This window comes from Argiope bruennichi, chromosome X2 (assembly GCF_947563725.1).
Source record: "Argiope bruennichi chromosome X2, qqArgBrue1.1, whole genome shotgun sequence".
In the NCBI taxonomy this organism is placed as follows: Eukaryota; Metazoa; Arthropoda; class Arachnida; order Araneae; family Araneidae; genus Argiope; species Argiope bruennichi.
The window spans coordinates 104,142,567-104,170,300 of record NC_079163.1 but is presented as its reverse complement, the minus strand read 5'-3'; the positions used below and the strand labels follow the sequence as shown (position 1 = coordinate 104,170,300).

Below are 27,734 nucleotides of genomic sequence, written 5' to 3'. Positions count from 1 at the left end.
GTAGAGTAGTACAGCCCACATTCTCATTTCTTCTGAATCCGCTAGAGCGTGGCAGGAATACCCCGCGTAAATCAGGAGACGTGTTGTGTGCATGAAAGAAAACGATCTATCCTTCTCCCGAAAGGTTTGTCGCTTTGATTTTTACCACACAATGGAGCCAGAAACAGCGATTTCCAGCCAAGAACAGAAGCTGACCGATGAGAACTTTCGATTTGCGCATGCACCGAATCTCGATTTCCGGTCCTCCCACATTGTTATGGCTGCCAAGACTTCGAGATGAGTGTACGATTTTGAGATAGATGGCTATTTCTTGCTTAAATGACTAAAGATTGTGCCAAAATGGGGTATGTGTTATTCAGATTTTTATACCCACCTAATCACGCTAGTTTGATCCAAAATTTGCCTGGTTCTAGCCAAATCTAAGTTTAGTTATTTAACATGTGCAAAGTGGTTTCCGAGAGATGCTCTCGACCCCGTCTCCCCCTTGCCGAAGGGGAAAAAAATTTGTTTTTCTTTTTCTGACACATTTCTGGATACATGGTTTTACCTGTTTTATACGATTCGAAGTACTGCACGTGGAAAGTCATGCTTAAATATTTAGAATTCCCGCTAGCAGCGATAAACTGATAATAGAATAAATGATAAGATTGTAAATTTACCGCTCAATGTTTAGTGTTGGGGGAATTAAGTTATCACTATATTAAGATACTGCAAAGAAAATGGAAAGATAAGGATTATTAGCTCTGCATACACATAATAAGTTTGCTTTGGTTTCAAAGCACTGCATCTCTTTCGTTTACACCATGTGTACGAATTGAAACAAACCGGTTTGGGTGTGAGTAAGTACATAGTTAAAATCGGCATTCGCTGAATTGGGTTTACGGAAATGGGTTTCGAAGAATGATAAAAATAATATGGAGATGCGTAAAAGAAAATTTAAATTTTATAGAAATTCAGATACATTTCTGTAAAGAGTGCTTTAAAAATAACACTTTCTTCCATATGCTTAATTACATCATTGACATTTGCTTTCAGTTTTAACCTAATGTTGTTAAAAGGAAATATCTATTATTTATATTTCTACTAATATTCTGCACATTGGGTTAGAAGCTTAAAGAAGCGAAATACAATCAAGTGTAGCAAATTGGAAGCATTGCATTATCATTATTTCCATAGTTACTGTAGCAACATGTCAATTTCCAGCTAAAACAGCAGAGTAGCGTTAGCGCGCGAATATCTGAAAAAATGTATTTTTCAATTTTGTTTATTTTTATTACCCTTCCATTGTTTAATAACATAAAATTTCTTGATAGGAGACTGAAGAAGTCTTTAATACTTGTGAAATTTGTTACTTATTTAATAGTATTTTCCTTATCTTTCATTTTCCAGTAAACCATTATGCAAAAATGATTTGACTGTTTTTAAGAAGTATTTTTTTTACATATTATAAAGAATCGTCTTCATTAATTGCGAATCGTTGATTTTACTAATAATCAGGCATATTTTATGCTGGCTTTTTATTTTTATAAACATTTGTTTGGAAAGTAATATATAATTATTTACTTATTCTTGGTTAATGAAATTTATTTAATAAAATAATGTAATGTTGAAGTATAGAAAGAAAATATTATCTACAGCTTTCTTTTTTGGATAATTAAATAAGCTTTATTATTTTCTGTATACTCTTGTACAAATTGTTTATCAACCATTTTAAATAATAGTTGAGAATTATATTAATTGTGCTAAAATATCTATCATTTATTTTTTTCTCCCATATCTAATAATTTAAAAATATACATTATAATAAAGTGACTAAAAATACTGTTTCTTTTTACAGTGTTTCTGTATTTGTAGTGTTTGAATTTCATATTCTAAAGCTTATGAATTTAATTTAACCTTTAATAAAAATATACTTTATCAGAAATGTAGCTATTGTTATAGTTACCAGTTTTTCAACAAAAGCAATTTTATAATGCATATAAAAATTGTTCAGACATGTAAAAATGCTTATTTTATATCTTTCCCAATTCATCTTAATACTTTTTGAAACTAGGCTAATGTTTTTAAGCATATATATTTATGGTTTCAATGCTGAATTTTTTAAATACATATTTTTAGTAGCATTTATCTTTGATTTCTTGAGTATACACATTTTTCTATTCCACTTTAATATATCTGGCATAGCATAGTATTATAGTAAAGATATGCTGATGTATTTTATTATAATGTAAATTTTTTGTTGTTTAGTTGCATTTGTTTAAAATTTTTATTCATTGTTTTCAATTTTGATTTTATTGGTTGCATATTAGATTTTTGTGATAGTTAGAAAATAGATTGTATTCATTTCAATTTTGTTAGATATTTTTTTTGATTTGAATTTATATATAAAAGAATTAAATGCCCTTATTTTAGCTTCTGAAAATTTGAAAACTTAGGATTATGGAATTTTATATATAATTTAAATTATATAGTAATACATTTATATTACATTCTTTTAATATTATATTTAAGGTACTTTTTCAGTACTTCATGTTAATATTTTGTCATTCCTTGACGTATTAAATAATATAGAATTTAAGCAACAATTCTGCAATTCTTGCATATTATTAATTAAAAATGTTCAATGTGGAAAGAATTCTCAAATATGTATTGCAATCAAATATTTTTTTATTAACTGTGTACAGTTTAAAAAATTATTTGATTTAAATGTTAAAATGTCAATTTTCATTCATACCATTATCCACAATTAGAAGTATATGCATCAAATGCTCTTTATTATGTATATTTTGTTATATCTTAGAATCATGCATTATGATTTTCCTATAGAATTTTTAGATTGATGCATTGTAATTGAAAGTAGGATTTTAATATTTATTTTTTACTTCCATGTTAATTATAGAATTACATTTAATTTGGCAAACATGAAGGATCTGACACACACACATATAGCAATGATATGTATCAGTATTCTTGATCCAAAAAGGCTTTATGAACTTAGTTCAGATTCTATTTCATCAATATTTTTGCAGTAAAACATATAAGCTTATGTATGAAAATGTAGACATTAGCTGAAGAATATATTTTACATGAAAGTTTACGTATTGCATGTCAGCTAGGGAAGTATTGATAAAATGCACTGAAATTTCAATAAAATGACTAATTATGTTTGAGAATTTTTATATAAATTTTATTTGTATGTTTTTACTTAAAAAAAGTTATTTCAATAATTTCCTTATAATAAATGTAAAACTATCATTATACTTGAAGGTATGTTCTCTCTCTCTCTCTCTCTCTCTCTCTCTATATATATATATATATATATATATATATATATATATATATATATATATATATATACACACACACACTTGGTCAGAACATGCTGTAGATATTGTAATGTCAAGAGTGTGATACTTTTTTCTATATTCTCTAAAGAAGCTATATTAGATGCACTTCAGTATTTTTTTTGTTTTGTTATTATAGGTATAAATTTTTGAATTAGTTTGATAATTAATCAGATATCTTCTGTTTCATAGATTTGTAACTTTTTGTATTATGTATTTTGATTGCTTTGTAGGAACTCTTTAAATCAAAATGTATTTCTTTGTTATCTGAGAAACAGTGTGTTATTGGAAAAGGTTTTTTTTTTTAATTCAATGGCATTAGTTTTCAGTTAGTAATTTGCCTTACACTTTGTCAGTTTTTAAATTAAAATTTTTATATTAATACTTGCTGTTAGTTTCAGGAATTTAAATTTTTAAAGTTAAATGTGCTAGATTTTTTTTTTTTGCAGGAAAAAATAACTTTAAAAAACCATCTTCATAGCTTATCTCAGAATGATGCATTTTCATTATTTAGCTAATACATGGATGTATTTAATGCGTTTCTGATTCAAAAACATGGTCATCTTATGAATTTTATAATTTATTAAAAGAAGCAATTAAATTTTAATGTTGCATGAAGTTTGAATTAACTTACAAGTGTCCTGTTCATTAAAATATAATTTCTGTGAAATAATAACTGTATACCAGAAAACATTTTTATGTAAATTAGTTAGTAATCTGTTCGTTAGATGGCAGCACAGTTCGTATTTCAAAACATTTCTGTGAATAAGTATTCGGCTTTCTCAAAGGAGATCAAATGATGATTGGCTAGAGAGCAATAATCATTGAAGCTTGAAAACGTTATCAATATGAAAATTAACTATAAAACATTTTTTTTCTTTCGTTACTTTGAATATAGTCATAACATTTGTATTTTATTTGAAAACAATCGGGTTTATAAAATTTTGTTTATGTACAGTTTAGTTAATTGCATTATTGCGTGTACTTGCTTGAATATATATATATAATGTTGTTTTAATACGAATATAATTTAGCTTTTTTTTATTTAAAAGAAACATAACTTATGATAAGTCTTCAGATTTCTATAATTTGTAATATTTTTTTTAAATTTTCTTAAAATAAAAATTGGCGCCTTTGTTGATATGAAAATTTTTTAGGACTGTATTTTCGGTTCAAAAGTATCTTTAAAAAAATAATAAAAATAAAACGAATTTATAGGCCGTGAATATTTATTTAAATACCAAGCAGTTTTTATTTTAAGATAATATTAGTTAGTTGCTTGTTTTACTGAAAGTTATCCTGATAGTGGACATTAACTTTATTTTAATGTTTTTTATTCATATGTTAAAAAAAAGAACTAGATTTATTGAAACCAATGTGAATTGGTAACGCTAAGTTCTATAAAGATTGATTGCCTACATCCAGGTTGATAATTTATTGAAATAAATTATCTAGAATTGAAAAGTTTAAACTAAAGCCCTTTACTTTATGAAATATTTAATAGTATTGTTTTATTTTACAATGAGAGGAAAGAAATCATCCACTTGAAAAAAAGGATAATGCATGTTAAGATCCATTATTCTCCGAACGTTTCCTTCCTCATTTCTTCAATCAACTTTAAAGGCGTGAGATAAAAAGGGAGAGTAAGGATCTATTATTATTTCTCTTTTGTTTGCGTTTTCGAATATCGTTCTCACGAAAGTATTCATTTGGGCATCCTGCCTTTTTGAAATAAATAAATGCAAACAACCCCTCTGGCATATTTTTGACGTTAAGCATTTTGGCTGCATTTTAAAGTTTTGTTTTTTCTCCCTTCCTCCCAAAGAATTATAAATTATTTAGTTTCATTTCCCAGGAATTCTTTTTCTGGTTATATTATCTCAGGTAAAGAAAGGGGGGGGGGGAAATAATCCTTATTTGGAAACGTTGTGTACCTTATTTCTTTATGAACAATTATTTAGTTATTAGTGTCAACGACAACTTAAATATCGAGAAACCGTGTAACTAATGAATGATGTTATGTGTTTATACGGGTTTCAGGAATGTTTTCAAGAAGTATTTTAATTTCGGAAAAAGTTTCTTGTAATGAAAATACTTCCATTTTAATTGCCGAGTTTCATTACACAAAATACCGATTACTGGCATATAGTTTTGAGCAGAAATTTCATATACTTTTGAACGCATTAGAATCATAAAAATATCAAATAGAATTTTATAATTGCTTTTTAGTTGTATTGTGCATTGACAATGTGAATGTGTTGACGATGTGTCATTTAAGATCCGCATTGTTTTCGATATGCATATATTCAGGCTGTACGTGCATGAAAAGCTTGAATAAATAAATAAATAAAGTTTCGATTTTTTAAAAAGATGGTTTAAAAATTTCTTAACTGTAATAGAACGAAAAATTGTTTAATGTGTAACAGAATGAAGCGCTGTAGTATCAGTTCTGACATTTTTGAACTAATATCCGTTTATATAACACTAGAATTAAAAACGAAATAGAAGAATCAGCTTGTAATATTAGCGGATCATAAGCTAGAAAAGAATGTTTTGAGACTAACAGCAATTTTATTTTCACGTTTATGTAACAGTAAAATTTAAATTACCCTAGCGGAGTGGGTTCAAATTGGAATGGAACAGTAGTACTTGTAATATTTAAATAAGTAAAAAATTATCCGTTTTTCAGCCAGAAAAATAATTGTAGTAAAATATTGGGTGCTGAGCTTGCATGCATAAACTTTGCATTTTACAACAAAATAGTATGCATAAGAAGGAACAGTGAGAAATCATCAGTTTCTTTTGGTTAGAAAGTGTTACAGGAACCAATATTGAGAAAGTGCTCTTCAAATGATACTGTGCTCATCATATTGTATGAATGCTGTTGTTTTTTGAACAAAATGTGATTGATGCGTCGTATCAATTGTCTGCCGCCGAAATAACCATTTTTCTCAGGGCACAAACAAGATTGTGTAAAAGGAATGGACCAGATTGAATGAACGTGCATGCGTTTTATATCCTTATAGGTCTATAGAACAACCGTGGGTTAAATAAATACTGAGGAATGGTGACTTTTTTTAAACCACAACTTTGTTTAAAAGTAAAATATGGATAATTTTTGTCCTCTTCTCGTACTTCTGTTTATATATATATATATATATAATATAATATATAAAAATCAGTGTTTCTGAGGGAGAGTTTAATAATCCAACAAAATATTGTATTTTCAAACATTTTCTCATGTAAACCAAAACTTATTTTTTTCGCCTTATTCACTGTTAGTTTTGCTCTTTTTTGATATTTTCACTAAGGAATAAATGTATATGTAACCATAGAAGGCGCAGTCAAATTGAAAAAAAATCACCAGATTTGAATTATTTTGCTAATCGTAGAATCTCCCCCCTTGGTTTCCATGCAAATATTTTCGATATTTAGTTACTATAAATATTTCAGATGCCAAGTGTATCATAATTTGTGCATTAATGTGTCACACAACTTGAAATTAATAGTTAACTAATAAACTTTTTTCAGATAAGAAATGATTACTCTTCAATCCCAAGTGTGTATTACCATCCCTTTTTGGAGCAATTTTTTGTCGTTACGCGAGTTATTTGCAATGCATTAAATTGTCCCCTAGCTTGTAACTCAACTCCCAAGTTGCATAATTCTACGATTACATTCGCTACAGTTTGATATAAATTTTTGATATGATCTCATTGCATTACGAACATTAATAAACTATGCGGCGATGGGTAAAATGTGAGCATGTGTTTATTTAGTGTACGTGACAGTTTTACGAAAAAATGAATAATGGTAACAAATGCATTCAAGCTGAACTTTATATCCGAAAAACTCGCGTGAGAAAAGATGAGCCCCACATCTCATGCAAGAATGATTATGTTTAATCAAGTTGAACAGAGCAAGTAAAAGGTAGAATAGGTGTGTAGGCTTTAGAATTCTTAATTAAGATTTTTTAACATTGTCATTTCGAGTTACTATTCGCCTCAGGCATATCAGAAGTTTGGTCAAATCCAGCCTGGGTTTATTTTCTAAACTCTCTTTCATTTCGTTTTCGTTCATAATATATGAATTTTTGCTGCTCTTAATTAAAAACTTTTAATTAATCCAGCGAAAAAACCTCACATTATTCAACTTCAATGAAGATTTCCTTATTCTAATCAAATTTCATTTCACGCTTAATATTTAACTTAATTTATATAGTTTACCTTTTTCGTATTCCCGTGTTATTTCACTGGGGCAGAATTTTTAAGATTTTATTTCATTCTTCTCACCTGTTAAATAAGTATTTTTTGAGTTTCATTTGAATCAAGTGGATATCATGCTAACCGAGTGCATTATTGGACTAATACAGGGCTTCAAGCTTTCGTAGTAAAATCTTAGATTCTTTAGTATACTTTCAATATGCAGTAGTAAGTGCAAGTAGTTTAGAGAAACATCTTAAAAAATAGCACACCTGTAAAATTTCTTTAAATGATTTTTTTTTTCATAATTGTTTTTACTGTTTCAGATTTTCGGAGCAGTTTCATTTTACTACAGGATCGTAAATAGGATGACTATTTAAAAAAGTTCAATAATTTTTGGGTTAATATATAGCTTTGAATATAATATGATATGTGAGATGATAGGCTAGCTATATCTAAATTATTTTAGTGCTACAATTCAATAATTTTCAGTTTTGTGCTTGTATTTGTTATTCAAAAGAATACTATGATGAAATACTGAACATTAAATATTGAAATATGAGTTTCCAAGTTTTTTCTAATTATATTGCTTTGTCCTTGGAATTCCTCTAAGTATAAAGTTCCATTATGCTGACTAAAACTTTATTATTATTCCTCCCTTCAATGTATTACTGTAAAATTTCTTTCATCCCTTAACCCTTAATTACAGCTCATTAGTCCTTTTACTTCCCGCATTCGTACATTCGAATCGAGGTCATAAGGTACTGTTGGACAGTCTGTGCTTTCATTATCAGCTGGTATTCGTCCAACTGGCTTCAAGAAGCTTGATGCCGATAAAGATTCTCTATTTTAAGAAACCGTAACGGATTGTTACTGTGCGTAAGGCGGATACTATCTTTTGCGATGCGAACTTCCATTTCAATTGTCATTCATTTGTCTTTTAGCTGACTTGTCCAAGAAATCAATTTAAAGTTATTTTCATTCATTTTTTTATATGAATTCATCGACATTTAAGCACACAACAATTATAATGGAACTGCTTAATCAAGTGTCGTTTAGTTGAATACCTACCTCGTTTATAATTATAAAAGCGTTCCAAATCAGAACTGTTTTCTAGTCTTTTGGACGAGACATTATAATGAGAGAAACAGGAATAATTAATAAAGATTTGCTGAAATGGAAATATAAGCTTGATAATGGAAAGATATATACACAAATTTAAATTTTATTAACTATCACGTTATTTTGTATTTAGAATAGTTCAATTTTTAACAATTAAATTATGATATTTCCTGACGGATAAACGTAGATCAGGTTTCGTAAGGTCAGTTTAGATTTTCATAAATTTGGGATATCATGTGTATTGTGTTTATTTCATATTCTTTGAACGCGGCATGTGGCATGATTTCGAGCGAGTAAAATCTATCATCCGATTTCCTTACGAATCTGTCTAGACAGCGCCACTGAATCAATTTTTGGCAACAATTCTTCTAAAATATTGCTTTCATAAGATCATCTTGGCGTATTTGGTCTCCAGCAAAGGACTGGTTTATTTGTCAAATGATTGAATGTATCTACACTGAATACAAGTGCTTTTGTAAAACAACGCATTTAAATCTGGAATAATATTGAATAGTCTCTTCTAGAATGATAGATGGTTTTCGAATGATAGCTCATTCAATGCAAAAAGGTTTTGTATTTAAAAATAAGAAGTTTGCCATGATGGATTTTTGCTTATATATGAAAAAATGCCTGGTGGCTTTAGCGATATTAAATCTTACCAAAAGCTTTTGATGTTTAAACAAGCATATAATAGCTGTCTTTATATCGACAAGGAATCGGTGTTTCAAGTAATTGTGTAACCATCTATGAATGATGTATAAGAATGCTGTTTCACAGTGTACTGTCCAGTAAACTTTAAACCCTAAACAAACCTGACTTTTTAAAAACGAACATCTAGGGAACGTTATTGGTCATTAGTTCCAAGGCTAATCTTATCTACCAAAGATCATTCACATTCTGGCCATCTATGTGCCGTTACACACAGATGGTCAGAAGTCATTGAATAATATTCATCATCATCATTGTGATATTATGCCATTATATTATGGGGGATGATTGCGATATATAGTGAAGTAGTCTCTTTTCTTTTTAAATACACTTTTGCACACTTGAAATGTTCTTCTAATTAGATAAATGTAGATTACACATACACAATGTAAGTCCTCTAACTTATTGGGAGTTTCTTTTCTGCTGCTGAATATCAAAGGGTTGACAATTTTAAGAGCTCTTGATAGTTAGCTGTAATCTTTTAACATATATTTTGGACGTGTCAGGAAATATATCAAACCAATGATTTTTTTGTAATTATAGAACAGAATTCTTTGCAGTATTCTCATCAAAAGACATTGTTTTATTCATCGGGAATGTTAAATGCCCTTTATAACAAAACCTAGCTATTAGAAGCTTTGTAGGGTTAAAAAAAACTCGTCTTTTTGAATTATTGGATAAATATTCTTTCAAGATATTGATTTGTAAAGTATTTCGGAAGTATTTAATGAAGAGGTGACTGCATTGCGATTAATTTTTTTAGTTATATAGTAAATAAGTTCTTTTAAAGGATTAGTTATCTTAACATAGTACTTTTTAAGCTTGCGTTTGATTCATTTGTCTATAACAGTATATTAAGTGAACATGAGTAAATTGAAATATTACAGAATTTTGATATGAAAACTTTAATACTGCTTTCGCAAATTTCATGCGCCTTTCTGAATTGCTTGCCAATTTCAAATAAAATGCCAATAATGTTGATCAACGGTTAGATTGTTTTAATTAGTAGTTTGTTAGCACATTTACGTGGAGATTTTGTTGAATATATCTTATTACAGAGAATGCTCTGAATTTAAGATATTAATGCTTTGTAAAAATTTATAATTTTAGAGAATTTACAATACCCTGTAAATTTGTGTTCGTGCATACATCTGAATGACTATCCACCATGCATCGTAAACTTCTGATTTCTGTCCCATAGAAACTTATCTCTTTTACGTCAGATCTCATATAGCGAGCCCTCCTTTAATGTCCCGTTACATCACTATCTGTTATCGAGAACCCACTTAATTATACAGTGACTTTGAACTTTCGTATTCGAGTTTATCCTCCCTGTAGAATTGCAACGAATTAATTTTATAAAATAATCCATCAACTATAAAAGTATTATGTAAATACTTTATTTTTAAGTTATGAAATAAACATACAGATTGTAGCAATGTTAGTCTTTACGAATGATTATACTGATCCTAGAAACTAGACCAATCACAAAATGTCAATCCTGATTGTATTTCATGTACAGATAATTTTTATATATTTAAACGTCCTATGCTGTTTTTTTTTTTTAATGAATTACGCGACAATAGCCATAGTGGTTGCTAGAATAAATTATCATAATTACGATTTTTTTGCAAAGTCTAAGAAAGAAAAGTTTTTAGCAGAGCTTTGACGGTACAAATGCTATAAGTTTATCAGCTCAAATCTTCTCCGTTTTTTAACAATGCTATTGTAATCTACCTTTTCCACAGAAATTCCACTTGTCCTTTAATTTTGTTATTATTTATATGCAAGGTCTTTCCTCCTAATGCAGGCTTCCTGCTTTAAATAAGCATTCTTTTCAGAGACAATTAATTTCGAATATTATGTGTACAAAATATTAAGCCACGAACTTTAAGAACAAAGGACAGTATAAATGGAAATATTGCATAAAGTATCGAAATTTTGTTATATTACTTACTTTCGGTTTATTTTTATTGGATTGTCATATCTTTTTCTCGCACTTTCACAATCTTCAAAAATTGATGTCTTTGTTTCCTTTGTTCCTATTCAAGGAAGCTGTAAGCAATCAATTAGAAGAAGAGGGAAACATTTTTCTTTTTAGTACATTTCATCTGATGAAGATGCGTTTTGTCTGAAAAGCAACTTTGTTAAAGGAGATAAAAGGAAAGATTGGAAATTTTCTATTGTATGACTTAGACCAGAGTTTCTGAAACTTTGCGTCTAGGTTCTAGATGGGGCGTGTATAAAATTCTTCTACAGAAGCCTATAAAAATAATATAGAAGTTATAAATTTAAAAGTCGACTTGTTTTAAATAGATACAATGTAGTAAATCTTTATGCTGATAGCAATAAAATTGACTACATCGTACTATTTTAAATGTATTTTTCATTGTCTTATTTTCTTGTATATACAGTAAAACGCTGTTTATACGTTTCTGATTTATATATTTTATCAAGCCCCGATTTATTCTTAAACATTGAAATGAGAAAATATTTCATTTATTCGACGTTAAGCGTCTTTTATACGTCGTTTTCCCTTTTATAAAACTCCCAAAATTTCTACTTCTGTTATTATTTCTCTGTTCATTTTAAAAGAAATTTTTTTTTTCTGTCATTTGATGAATCAGTAAAAGACACATTGCGTAGTGCGATGAAGAAGAATATGAACAAGTTATTCCTCGTATAATATGTTGGCTGTTTCGTGACTCACCCGTGATTCACACTTACTATATCCAGTGAAAAATTTTGTACTTATTTTGTTTGTAAAACATCATTGAAAAAAACATTGAACTTAATTCTACAGCAATTAATTAATTAATTCGATTATGAATCGAACTAAATTCGATTTACAATGATGTATTTAATATGTTTGACAATCAATATGACAAACGGCAATTATTTGAATTAAACTTATGCACATAATTCTTTGAAATAAGAAATTCATAATTTATACTCAAGATATGCAATACTAATCTTTCTTGCTTTTATGTTTAATATTTTATTAAAAAAAATTATTGCTTTCATTACTACGTAGTGATATATTAATTCTGTTTTTTAATTTTATTATTTTTAAATGGACGTATATTAGTAGCATTACATTTGTGATAAACAAAGTTGTTTAGTAAAATTGTGAATATACATTTTTTTATTTATAAGTTGTTTTACAACATTCCCTTGAATGACATTTAATCGGTGCTTTGCTATATAAATAAATGAAATTTCATAAAAAGGACAAATGCAGGATGAAATTTTTTTTTTCTGCTTGAAAATTAGTCACGAGGGAAATTGTTTGAATATACTTTGCTTGAATATATACTAATGCGCTAAATTAATACGACACGTATGGTGAAAATTAATTCTTGAACTTTATGGCAATAATAAAACTATTGTTGAAAATTATGCAAAGAAATATTTTTAAAAACTCTTAATATTTAGGAAAAAGTCACACAGTTATCAAATTGGCATCTTTGAAAAAACATTTTTAAAATTTTAAAATACAACGTAACACCACTTAATGAGCATAATTCGTCCTCGATTCTTATTTGTAATGCGAAACAATTTTTTCCACATGAATGCATATAAAATTAAGCAACGCTTTCCATTAAAAAAAAAAAAAAAAGAAAACCACCTAACAAATTTATGATAATGTAATTTATTATTTATAATGCATGCTTTTTTTCATAAGAAATTTTTCTAAAGATAGTTGCTTTTGGCTGTGCTTTAATATTCGGCGAAAATGAGATGCAGCATTATCGTTACATGAATCCGTGGTGCGCATAGCTACTGTCTTATTAAGGAATGCTTCACAATGCACGATGCAATAATTTCCCAAGCTTTTAGCATCCGCCTTATTTCACTAGAAAGTTATTACTCTGTTGAGTTTATTATTTCCTCCTGCGCAGCGTTTTTTTGTGACTTAAAATGCTATCCATCTCTAGTCCCATAATCTTGGTCAGAGACACAATCGCGTTGATTAAGGTTCCAAAGTCGCTTGCTCGAACACCTCGGAGTCGCGTTCGGCAACGCTATCTGGCCAAAACTTCTTTCATGTAGATATAATGGTTCTTTTCAAACAAGACTGATACGGGCTCAACAAAGGCTGTTATAGGTCAATCCAGTATGTAACGTCACGGTGTCTTCTCGCCATACGTTCTGCGAAATACCGGTCATTAAGCAAATCACTTTTTTACATTTTGTTTTACTTATTATGGGAATCGTTCGTTATGGGAAATTCTCGTTAAGCGAGGTTTGACTGAACTTCTCACATCACAATATAAAATCGTGATTATCAATTGGTTAGAATCAATTAACGATGTCTTACAGTTCCATTTCGACTTAGAAAAAAAATGAAACGATCAACAAATAATTTCTAAACATAGACCAAGAGAAACGGACATGATCCGGCATGTCAAATCACTATTTCTCCTCGTCATTCATTATAGAAAACATCGCTCTTTAAGCGAGTCATGTTTTAACATTTCTGGTTCCTCTTTGTGCAGATCATTTGTTATGTGGTGTGCTTGTTAAACTTGTACTGTACTAGAAAATCTAGATTTGACTGTAGTAGAAAATCGAGGAAAGAGAACTGATGATGATTTAGGAGTAAATGTTTCAGTTTCTGTTTAACAAACATATGGGTAAAAGTTTAGACATACACTGGCATTATATAATATCACTGTAATGGTATATGCATGCTATATTTTTTTCTTTCTATATCTATATATTGAATAATCCATTCAGAATCAATTGCTACTATAAAAGAACTTTTAGGTTAAGCATTAGCGAACTAGAACTTCCTTTTTCAATCCTTATCCGATTCTAAATATAGCTATATTCCAAATATTAGTTTTTTTGCTGGGGTTTAGCATTCGCTGAAATGTTTGCATTAATATGTTTAGTTCCTTTGTCAAGCGAAAAGATAAAGGTTTGTTTATTTTTGTAAAAGCCCACTTCCTTCAAACGCTTTATTTAGAGCCATTTGTGTGTAGGAGTAAACTTCTTATACTACTATTATAGAGAATCTAGGAGTCTTTTCTAAAATCTGCAAATGTATTCGATTTTCGGGTAAAGAAAGAACTGCATGCAAGTAAACAGATCTCCATTTAGTATTTGATAAATGAAAATTATTTTCTTTCAGTGTCTATTTGCATTTGAAACAAAAGACCTAAAATGTGAAAGGCTATTTTAAGGCTGAACTTATTCATAAAAACTGTTTTTTACAGCATATTAGTAGGGGAAAAAAAAAAAAAACCCTGAGAACTTGTTTTATTTTACTTATTGAAACTATAAATGGAGGCGTTATTTATTTCTTCTGTAAATATTTAAGCTTAACAACTACGCTAAATAATTACAACTAAATAATTTATTTCTCTAATTATTTGCGATACATCTTTAAAATTTAATCACTTTATGATCATATGATAAATAAGAAGCGCTTATCTATTTAATTTTGAAATCCATGCTATTCGAAACTATGCGCAATGACGTTTGTCATATGATTGCAATGTTGCATGTATTGATTCTATTAGAAGTTAAAATTCATTCTTATGAGATTTTTGCAACATTATCAAAAAATATTTTATTTAAAAAAATAATTCAGCCAATTTTTGTTGAGTTTCTAAGTGTAAAATCAAATTGTGCATGTTTTTAGTAAAGAAAAGTTATCAAAGCAATGCTGTTGAGACTTCATAAAAACACATGCCAACATTAAAATAAATTTAAAAAAAATGGATATATCTGTCATTTCTGTTTTGCTTTATGGAAAAAAAAAAAAAATGGAGGGGGGGGGGAAGCCTCGTTAAGCATTATTTAAAACTCAACTTAATTTTTCAGAATAGAATTGTCTTCTAAAACTCTGGGTCGCTGTCCCGTATATTCTCATTCGCTTGTCTCAAGATAAAAATTGGGATTGCAAATTTTTTTTATGGGGTTGTAGATTCTGCAAAATGTTGCCTTCAATGTCGAAACCACACGCAGCAAAACATGCAAAATTTTGCTATAATAACTGGAAGGAATTATTGGTGACATATGGCATTTTGTGATCACCTGTAACAATCATATATCACAGAAAATAATTAGAAATAATTAGCTGCTCTTTACGAGTAATTTTACAGCAGGAAAATGCTTTGGAAGATTTTGTGTGACTCTTTGATATGACAAAGTATATATGCGGAGGTAGTTAAGAAAACAGTTTCCATTAAAGACATTTCATTGAAATATATTAAATAACTATTTTAAATATAATTTATTTTTATTTAATTAAAATATTAAAATAAAATGTTAATTTTTTAGTTTATTGTTCAATTTTGAGAGAGTGAAATATTCTTATCTACAAAAAAGCAATATAAGCAGCTTATCTTGCAAATATATAAAGTTTATAAATCTCTTATACTCTGTTTCACCCTAACTTGGCAGTAGTGTATATTCTAGGGATGCCGAATCGCAGTCGTTATCAGGGGAACTGGGTTACTTTAAAGTACAAAGTTACTAGAAATGCAAATCACTGGCGAAACTTTATCTCGCAAATTTTTCGCCAAATAGTAAATATTTATTTACTTTATTATATTATCACTTTATCGGAGAATTAATTGTTTCCTTATTTTCATTATTTTTTTAATATTATTGATACGTTATGTTAATAAATCATTAATGTTATTTCATTTCGTTTCATCGTTTCTGAAAAGAAAACCCTAAATCTTTCAATATTCGGTAAAGCGTAGTTCGGCTAATGTTTTTCGAAAAGATATCTGTATAATCATTCACATCTTTTAAAACTTTATCTAATGTTGGGATTTCATTTCTACGAAAATATGCATGGATTTTTCGTCAAATACAGGATAATGTAAAATCATCATATTTTACAAGACCTGAATGTTTGGCGGAGATGTAAAAGAAAAGTGCACCAAATATTTGACCTTGAAGATCGGTTCTAGCCAAAGTGGAATTTATTATGTCAATCTTTTAGTTTTATTCGTTCGCTTTATTTACAAAATACTTAACATATAAGCACTTCTAACTTGAGAATAATTTTAAATACATATTGATAAATTTCTGCGCATTTTAACTATTTTAAAGTCGGAATTGATGGGGAACTCTTTCCCAACGCGGAGCGTCACATTTTCTACCTTTTACAATACTGCCAAGTTAGGGTGAAACAGAGTATAGAACATCTCATATTGAGATCTAAATAACATAAAAAAAATACTTATGAGACACCTAAAAGTAATGTAAGAAAAAGTGGTGTAAAACGATTTTTGATCATTGTTGATAATTTAACTATGCAGTTGATATTTTTTCATTGGAGAAAAATAATAGCTAAATTTTGGAATAAATATTTGCGATGCGGTTTTATAGTAGCATAGATATCATGGAAAAGAGGTACAGTTAGTATCAGAAAAGATTTTGTTGCAATCTTTTAATAGTTTTTAAATTGGACGGACGAGCTAAGCACTAAACTGATTTCTTTAGATATTTTTGGTAATTGCAGCCTTTGATCGTTTTGGGAATGTTGCGCCTCGAAGTTGCGTGCGTAAAATCGAAATCGAAAATCTAGTTATAGAAAGCGCAAATTTAACGATTGAACTTTTTATAACTTCAAAATAAGGATCACCATAATTTGAAATGCAGTAGATAAAGAATTACTGACTCGGTATTTTGAAGAAGCTTTTTGAATAGCTGTTGAAAACAGAACGTTTAAGTTCAGAAAGTTAAATTTGTAATAATTATAATTTTAAAGGCGCGGATAAAACAGATTTATTGTGTATATCTTATCTCTTTTTCTGTTTTGAAAAAAAAAAAAAAATTAGGCTTAGTATGGAAAAAAAATAAGTAACTATTTTCCGCTTAAGTGAAATAATGAACTTTATTGTAACATCTTAATAGATAAATAAGATTGACCTAATAGTTGTGATAATTTTTATTTCTTGCTACTACAATATAGGCCACCAGCTATTCTTATAGAATTCACCTTAAAGAGAAAGTTGAGTTTTGACGAAAAGTTTCTTTTTTAAAAGAATGCTAGAAAAAGTTTTTGGGTCAAACACTTGACAAATGATGTGGTGGAAAAAGAAACGCAGAGGTGCGCCACAGGAATTCACTTCCCACAGTGCAGCAGGAGGAGGTTGTGTGCTTGTTAAAAGGGTTGCATGAGTGCCTCTTAGGTCGATAACCTACCTAATCATAATTAATGGAATTATGAATCATAAATAAATGGTAGGAAAAGTAGTTTGTTCATTTTATTGAATTGAATCCTCATTTTTAATGCAATTTCTTGTGAATGATGTAGGCATTTCATTCTAAACTTAGTGAAATGAAATATTTATGTAAATCTCTAGATCTGGTGGTTTTGGACTTGGAAATTTTAACCATTTGGAAATCGTTGGAGCTGTTTTCTTTCTAAACAGAAGTTTCTTCTTTTGTTTTGCTTTCAGAAATCTAATTTGAATAACTTTGTTAATACGACGAAAGTTTTGTTTTGAATATTAAAGATGATAGTTTTACGTTTTCGTTGAAGCATGGAAATTTCGTGGCAGAACGGCCTAAGGAAGGTTCGCGGTGATTCAGGATTCGAACCCGATTCCACCTAAAGAACTGGTATACGTTAAATCTGATGTTATGTGCAAAATGCCCTACTGTTGGTGTGTAGTATTGATATTAGGAGAAGGGATGTTAACTCATATGTTGTTGTGATCTAATCGCAGTTCAAAATTATAAGGTTCTTCCTTCAAAACTGCAATTAAATTTGCTTATTTATTGGAAAATATTAATTTTTACGTAATTAGTATTTGCTATCAGATAAAACGGAGCATCTATGATAGGATCGCAGCAACCATTTTTGGGGCCCATATGCAATGCAAGTTTCGTGGAGCCATTTTCTGTTCTCCAATTTTCAAAACCAGATTTGCTTTTTTATTGATTTTCATCTAATCTTTATTTTTACAGCCTTTGATAATAAGTATTATGGCGAAATCAAATGAAAAAAGAACCCTCATTGAATTGTGAGTCACTTTTATGAGAATTGGTTTCATTATTTCATGTATGAAAAAACTTTAATTTGGAACAAAATGGTGAAACAGTCAAAGTTTGGCTAGTTCCAAAAGGAAAAAATAACTTTAGACCTCACTAACCTTCAAACATAGAATAATAATAATAATAATAATAAAAATAATAACAACCACATAATGTTATTAAATTTGACTGATACTTGATTTTAACAGGTTAAATGCCACGCCGATATTGCCTTCCTTTCCGTTTGGTCCGCGGTTTCCACCCTTGTTTGGATGTTTAGATTCATCTTACACACAAGATGTTTATCGTGTTTTAATGAAACCCATTAAAATATTTTAATGAAGAAAATTTTGGCGCATTTATTAACACAATTTTTGTGTTGTTTTATTTCGTATTTTATACTGTCAGTCACCGGTGATTAACGTGGCACTTAGCATGTTAATTTGAATAAATTCGAGTAGATGATCCTTGTAAAGCAAAATGAAAGCACAAATTTTAATAACCTGAAAATATCACACAAAAAAACTCAAGTTCTAGAAGGGCCCCAAAAATCGCTGAGCCCCTAAGTAGTTGCCGATTTGATCATTCGGCCCCTTTTGGTGAGCATCATGGTTGGTTTAATGCCTGTAACATCTCTAAATTTTTAATTGGTTATTGCATTGTCTTTCAGAAGTATAATCTCAATATGAAAATTACAGATATAAGAATTCTAGAATAATATGAATTAAATTATAAACCGATCTATTTTGAGCATTTATTATTGAACACAGTTTTATAGTAAAAGAATTTCACAAAAAATAGAAATACTATAATTATTTAAGAGTTGCAATTAAAGTTTTTCAAAAATATGGCAATTTTTATCATTATCTGAATAAATCTAAAATTTCATTTGCCGTTGTTTGCAGACCATCATTAATTTTAATTGCTATCTGACAAATGCATTTTTATTCAATATCTCTTTTTCGTGCTATTTTAATTGTTTTTATCATTAGAATAAAAACAGACGACTTGAATATAAGAATAATTTTACTCATCTAAAATTTAACGACGTGATATTAAGCAAAACTAAATGGCAGTATTGAACATAGCGAAGTATGTATACTTAAATGTGGATGAAGTCTCTGGTTTTGAAAATAAACGGAAATTATTTTAAATTAATGATGAGAGACGGTTTATTTGAGTGTATGCAATTTTAGATGGCGTTTTTAATTTAAGCGAAAAAGGCATTTGATTGCTTTTAAGAATCGGCCATTTTAATATCTAAATAACTTTGCTTTTACTGTTAACTTGTGATATAGATCTAAAAATATTCTCTAATGAGTTAGTTCTATGTGAGTATGCTAGAAAAATGAATAATATGAAGTTCTGATTGTTTTAAGATTTTTTTAAAGATGATGGTGTGTTTTAAATTTGATTTTTATTTTCTGTGATGCGCATTTTATTGTGTTGTTTTAAAAATTGAAGATTGGTTGGTTTGGTATGGTTATATTAACGTCCCGTTTGAAGCAACACTAGGGCTATTTTGGGACGGACCTCGTAATTTTGAACCGTGGTCAGATGACGAGGACGACACCTGAGCTGGCACCCCTCTCCACACCTCACCAGCGGGAGGACGTTTGGTCATGACGGATTTAACGTGCAACAGACCCCCTTACACGACATTAAAAATTGAGGAAGAAATAGTTATCGTAAAGATGAAATGTGTGGATTTTAGCATTTATGTTGTAGTTACGGGCGATTCATGTTGATATGGCGGATGTCTGACAAATTGGCGGATGACCTTCGAGTTCAGACGGAGTGCATTTGCTGAAAAAGGATAAAGTATGAAACTGAGAGAGCAGAATTGTAGATAAATAATAAGATTGCAATAAATATAGCTTTTTGAACTCGGCGTTTTTTTCTTCTTTTTCTATCTTCTCATTATTGATACATCTTCAATTGCGTGTTATGAAGGAAAAATAGATTTGACTGATTTCACTTTTTTCTTGCGTTATATCCGCTAACTCGTCTGAGCCAGTTTAATGTACTTACAAAACTTTAAACTGCAGCAATATTGGTGAATGATGTAATGCTTATTTCTGCGCATTTGAGAGTTTTAAAAATGCATCTTGATATCAAACATTTTTTATCTGAAATATATTTTTATGATTCAAAATAGTTTTTAATTTCGTTTACAGTCAATTATATTAAATTGTACTTCTAAATTTTTTAAATGCAGTTCTTGTCAACGACTCCAAAATTCATACTCACGCATATACACCTTAAACATCTTTTACTCTTCTAAGTTTGCTTCGGCTTAGCATCAAAATTAAGAGTAGTGTGCTACATTTATTTGAAAAAACAACAACAACCCAAAAGCTCTGTAATATCAAACAGCTATAACTCAGTTACTGTTATTAGAATCGTATATAATTTCGGAGTAAAAGCAGAGTTACTACTCTTTGGTATTACGGATCCTTCATTTTTTAATAATTATAATATATTACATCATTTTTTTAGATAGTGATTGCTGTTTGAAATTTATCTGACTTTGATCTACTTTTTGAAAACATATAACTAGTTTCAGGTTATCATTGTCAGTTTTTCTGACCTTTAGCTACACAACAGCAAAAAAGTGTTTTTAGAATTGAGGATCGTTATTATTTTCGCATCAACCTGTATACGTTGGTCTTTGTACATGAATTATTCATGACTCTAAGTGAAGTGTAATAATTTCTGGAAAACTGCTGTTTGATTGTATCGATCATTATTATAAGTTATTTGTATAGGTTTCATTAAGTGCTGAAAAAGCATGTTTGTTCAAATTAAACTTTACCAGCTTAGATGGGCTTTCTGTTAGTCCAAATGATATAAAATTTGAACAAAGTATTTCGGATTATGCGCTTGCCATATATTAAATGGAAATTAATGCAAAAATTCGGGAAGCGATTAAAAAATATGTATGTAAGAAATGCAGCTTTTTCACCGTGAACTTGGTTTTTTAAGAAGCCCTATAGCGAGAAGTTATATGCAGATTAGGGAACCAAATATTGTGTAATGGTCGCTGATCATCAATTCCTATAAGAAAGTTTATCGTAACAAGCGTCGAACAATTCGAATATGTAGAGAATTGCATTATTTTGCATGAATATTGTGCCCTGAATGCATAGAAGTTCTGGATAATAAAAGTTGTCAGTATGTTAAAATACTGTTGTCTAGTAACGGAACAGATTTGAATTCGTCTATTAAAAAAAAAACGATTTACTGAAACTTTTGTAGAACTTCATTGAACTTATATCTCAAGTTAATTGAATCTTTTACGCATAAGCTTGTGTTGTAGGATTCAAATTATTTTATTTGCTGTCGTGCACCCATCTAAACGACACCTATCTTCGGAATTTCGTATTTTTCTGTTTAATAAATGGCAAACGCATCATCTGAAGTATTTACTGTCCAATTATTTATGTCATTTAGTGTCCTAAAATATCCTTCACAACGCTCTGGAATGGTTAAGTTTCCTGTATATAATAAAAATAACTTTTATGTTTTATACGGTAAAATTTATGCAAAATCTGTGATGAATTATATGACCACACAAAGTTTGAATTTGTATCTTCCTTACCGTAGTTTCATTTCATACATTTTGTTTCTTGATTTATTTCTTAAGCATTTGAGCAATTCGTATTTTTTTAGAAGTTTTGGTTCCATTTAAATTTACAAAATGAAACGCTAATAAATTATTTATCTTGAAAGAATCCATAAGCAATTAGCCATATGTCTTTTTAAACAAATTTTAATTTTAGATTCCTAATGCGATAATTGTACGATGCAGAAATTGCTTTGCGTCAATTATCCATTCTTCATGTCGTATATCAATTTTAAAACAAATTGAGGCCAATTGAAAATCTTTTATTTCTTTTGGTGGAATAGAAATATTCCTCCGTCTATACATTTACTATTCGTGAAATATTTGTACATAAATCGTAAGAAATCAGCTGCCGACCAAACTAGAACAATTGTGACTACTGTTGCAAGAATAGTTCATTTCAACTCCTATCTGTCGGTAAGTCCTTATGCCAACACTTGCTGTGTACACACCATGATTTTTGTCGAAATTCAAAGCCTGAACCGTTATGTAAATATTCTGTTCGATATGGGCGAGTGCTCATGATATGTACACTGTCAACACTTTTGTGTGCCGTTCCATATCAAACTTTTATGTACAGAAGGACTATCGAATCTGAGTTGGGCCTTTCGGAAGCTCTGAAATGCTGTCTGGGCTCAGCATTTCAAACATCAATGTCGGGGAGGAAAAAAAAAAAAAAAAAAAAAAAAAAAAAATAAAGGGTACGCCTGCTTTTGTATCTTTTATTTATTTTCTGATATGTTCGTGTTTATTTATCTACTCGATTTCAAGTGTCGATTGAAAACTTGAAGTCAACAGCAGTGAAGTGTCTAATTTTTCTCGCGCTGTCGACTTTATTAATTCGCTGATTATTTTATCAGGAGTAAATAGAAGTGAGTTTAACTTATCAGTTTCGGATGACCTTGTTACGGAAGCATTGATTGAAAAGCAGTTTGTCGTAATTTGATTTGACTTGAATGCATTTTTTTTTATGTTTTATATTTGTCTTTTTGTTTCTTTATTACTATTTCTTAATTCAGCAGTAAATTTGTTCTTATAGATTCAATGCTTTTCTTTTCCTATTAACTCTTAATTAGGATCATTTAGAAAAATGAGGTTATGAAAACTTCCGAAGGTCATTTTTCTTTTAGATTCTTCTACATTTGTAAGCAAATAAGTAAAGAAAATCATCTTGATTTCTTAAATTTTAATTTCTGCCCGAAATTTAATTATTAAAATTTATCCGAAAACTTAAAGTTAAATTTTATCTTAGTTATTATTTTCCGATGCTTTATTTTCAAAATTATTTTCCAATTTTAGTTCCAAACAAGTCAAGCCAAAACTTTTCTCAAAGAAATAAGATCACGAGTTTAAGTTGCCCTGTTGTAAATTATGCTCTAAAATGTCCTTAAATGAATTTTACAGAAAATAATTTCTGTAAAATAGTATTTGGACAGTAAATTCTTTTTATTTTATTACATATAATGAAAGATATGTGAATTTAAACTCGGTTTTTAAATCCAAATTTGTTTATTTTTATTTGTGAAATACGTTTTCTTAATGTAGTTTGAAATAAATATTTCCAGAAGTAAACACTTCATTTGCATTTGTAAAATTTGTGCACCTTTGAATTGATTTGTTCCGAAGTAGTTCATATCTAGTTCCAGAATCAGATGTTAATCACATTAGACTAAAAAATTAAATTGATTTTTATATTGAAGTAATTTCAATTTAAGCCATGATTTTTTGATTAACACTTATTGAGTTTTGTTTTATCCATTTGTCAATTATTTCTTTAAATTTAATTTTTTAGTGATAAATTAAAATTCCCAATTTTATAGCTAAAATTCCCCAAACACCATTTTTCCCCAATCAGTCAGTTTGAAGAATGAGAGAAATGACCTCTACATTTTTTTTCTTTTGAAGTCCATTCTTCCTACTCTCCTTCTCTGAAAGATTTTATCATCTACGAGGTAAATGATAAAACTTCGATAAGGACAGATCCTGTTTTCACTGAAGACTGAATATTTAATTATAATAATCGTATTTTTTTTTTTGCATTTAATTGTTTGTTCTAAAATTTTGTGGGTTATGGGAGTTAAACTAGAGTTAATGTATATAACTGAAGTTAATGTAATAATGTAAAAAATTCAAATCAAAGAAAAATAATTTCTTTGATTTGTGGTGAGTGAATTATACATCGAATGAATGAAAATTGCTGTAATGACATGAAATAACAGTCAAATGATTCAAATTTTAAATATTTTCTGTTAAATATTTCATTTCACGTACTTTTATTTAAAATATCCACTAAATTTTCACTTGGTATGCAGCTGAATTGTTACTTTTAACAAGATCAGCTTTCTCAGAGATTAGTATAAATATTTGTTCAGTAAATGAGTTTCGTTCCTTGAGTTGGGAACTTCACTCTGATTGCATTAGTATGCAAATGGAATGGAAAAAATGCAGGAGGAGGGGGTGTACTTTTTTTTCTTATTAAAACTACCTGAACCAATTAGTCGAACAAAATTACCGAATTTGAGCCTTGAAGAAAATTTCCTTTAATTTATGTCGGGAACTACATTGCTACTGCAAACCAGAGTAAACCCGATTCGGGTCTGTATCATAAACTTACTGATTCGATTCATTTTCATTGCCTGTGTAAGTCATGACTGGGATTTCAACAGTTTAATTAGTGGGATGCTCTTTTCAGACAATTCCGAGAGAGATCGAATTTGAAAAATTGAGGTGTGCTTGTATGCAACAAAAGCACGGTCCAACTTTTCTTCGTAGTCGAGCGGATAAGCTCTTTGTTGCTTAAGTGCGGGTTATCTGAATCGAATCTTTTAGCGGGTAACTTTGTTTTTCACTCTCTGTGTAAATCAAAAACAAATGTATGACTATTAAAAAACGATTTATAATTAATTTCGTTAAAAAAAACCAGTTTATTAATCATACACTCCTAAAAAAAATAGGACAATTGGGGCATTACTTTTTTGAACAAATTCTTTTGCCGATTGCTTGTTATGTCTGCCACGTCATGCCGAGTGATCTTGGCAGCTAAGACTTAAACGGGAAAGAAAGCAGAACTAAGTAAGAAGACCTAACAAGGCAATTTTTAATAATAACTGCTTCAACAAATTCTAAACAAAGTCCAATATTTTTGGGGAAGAGATTATAAAAGTAACAGAATGATTTTAAAAAATCCAAATTAGCTATTAAATATTAATATTTTATACAGTCATGTTCCATATATTTTTGAATTAAATAATGGGTCTAAAACTAAGTTGTTGGAGCGCGATCCGATCCAGATATCAATGGATTGCTTATCTGTTCAGCAACGGGCTATGAAGAGAAAATGAAACATGAGGAATATATAACCACGCTTGAATTTTTTCAAATTCGAATTTTTCGTCTGTTAATTGTCTGTTTAGTGTTCTTCATAAATTACCTTTCAGAAACCTCGGCATGTTCTACACAAGAACTGAAAATGAATTTAATCGATGAAGGAACTTTGAAAAATTCTCCTTGTGAGCCAGCAAGTCTTGGTCCGATTAAATATTTTTTTAATTTTCCTTAATTATTTTAAATTCTAAGAAGCACTTGAAACCATTGATTATATTATAGCATAAGTTTTTAGGCCGCTGTGACTTGATTAGATTAGGACAGTAGCTTGTTTCTAACCCAGTTTGACCAAAGATCTGTCATGCATATTGACTTGGTGGATATTAACTCTTTGCAATCTAATGTTTTCTACATCATTTTGACATTTCTTGATTTCGATTGTTAAAAATAATATTTACATAGCGTTAAAAAGTCGTAAATTAATTTCTCTAAAAAGAAAAATCAACATATGCTATTATTTTTTCTCCTTTAAGCAGTAAAATGAACACCTGCTAATTATGCATCTAATTGTTTTTGAATACAGATAATTAAATCTGCTGTGGGTGGTCAGAAAGGCTCACATAGGTATGTTGCAAAGTTGGTAGTTGAGCACTGGTTTAGATAATCGCGATTGAAAATGCCGATGTCCGTCCTCAGATATCCTGCTGTATAATTAGTGTCCATAACAGGGTATTATTCTGGCAAGTCGATGCAAATTTTCTAATGAAAATCGAGAAGTGTAGCAACTTTCATTGTAGTTTTCATAACTTAGAAGGTCTTTCAGAAAAGAAACGAAACGAGCTGAAGGGTCAATCAATAAAGATGAATGGAATTAGGCAATATCGGCCAAGAAATATTTATTATGAAGTTCATTTAAAATTCAACATCCAAGACTCATTAGTGTATGCATTTGATATCTTTCGAAGCTTTCAAATTAAATCGATATCTGAAATTTTAATATAATGGTTTTATGCTTTCGTTCTAGTTTTGGTTTCGCACTTCAATCATCACTGTTATGTCCTTCCTTTTTGGGAACATTCTTTTATATGCAGTTCTTTTACTTCGTTAAATGGGTAAAATCATGTTCTATGTTTTTTTTCTTAAATTTACAACCATCTTTGTTTCAAAGCACTTTAGACGCGTACTCATTTAGCTTCATAACGAACTGAAATTTTTTTAAAGTATAGAAAATGATGTGTAGCAGCATATCATAATTTCATTCGCATATTTTCTTTTCATAAGTCCCTTTAACTTTTACATTTTCTTTAAATATTTTAAAATTAACTTTCACTATATAGGCGGAGTATATCGGATATCTGATAAACCATATTATAAATTTAAAATTGATATTTTTCAAAAATACTCTTCAGATTACTCTTCAATACGATACTTCTAAGATAATAAGTTTTGAAATACTTCTCTTCTTATAGATATGTCAATATTTTCTACCAATAACGTTGTTTACATGAATAAATATATTCTGAACGCGTCAAAGTTAGAGCATTGCACCATTATGAATGTTTTGAAATTTTCTATAGCAAATAAAAACATTGCTGTGCACACACAGTGCCATGAGAAAAAGTATAAGGAAATATTAGTTTTCTAAACAGAATTATCAAAAAAAATTATTTGAGAGTTATTTCGTGTGCATTGCGAATAGCAGTTTGAAATTGATAAACTTATTTCGACTTCAACTGAAAGAGATTTGTTTTTAAAAATTATTTCTTTCATATAAGTTATAAGTAAGGGTTTGAATTTTTAGTAATACCTTGTGAAGCAGTCTAAAAATATTTTATACATCTTCAAAAAGAAGATTTAACATTGATGCTCAGGATATTTTATCAAAATTTTACTATATCAGGGTAGATGGATTTTTATACTTAATCTTACATTGCTCGATGATACTCATTTACTTGGTTTTTTTTTTTTTTTTTTTTTGTATTTAGAGTAGGAATTTTTTTTGTAAATAAATTATAATTAAGCAATCATAGTATGTTTATTGTAATTAAAAATTTCTTTTCTGCATTAATTTTTTCTTTGAACGCTTGACTTATATATTTTTCACTTTATATGGTTTATATCTTTATATTTTTTTATATGTGTTTGCATAATTGCTGTTGAAGAAAATCGTGCTGTGCAGGTTTGAATAAAGTGTATTTAGGTAGTTTTTTGTTTAAGATATGAACTGACTTAAAAATTTATATCCCATTAAATAAATGAAAATAAACCGGGTAACATTTGAGATTTGGTGGAAAATCACAATGCATTAAATGAAAACCAGAGACTGGCCTTTATTTACATAGGTATTGCTCAACAAAATTACCTTGTTGAACACTACATAAAAGTAAGAAGTTTTTCGATATT

At 29.2% G+C, this 27,734-nt stretch overlaps 1 protein-coding gene across 1 annotated transcript in view; it reads left to right on the top strand.

The window, feature by feature from the left end:
• Positions 1 to 207: 207 nt before the first annotated feature.
• LOC129959958 (homer protein homolog 2-like) overlaps positions 208 to 27,734 on the top strand; it is a 267,569-nt gene continuing 240,042 nt past the window's right edge. The window contains exon 1 of the mRNA XM_056072885.1: positions 208 to 344. Within this exon, the coding sequence (XP_055928860.1) occupies positions 319 to 344 (26 nt within the window). The 5' untranslated portion in view covers positions 208 to 318. The remainder of the gene's footprint in view (positions 345 to 27,734) is intronic.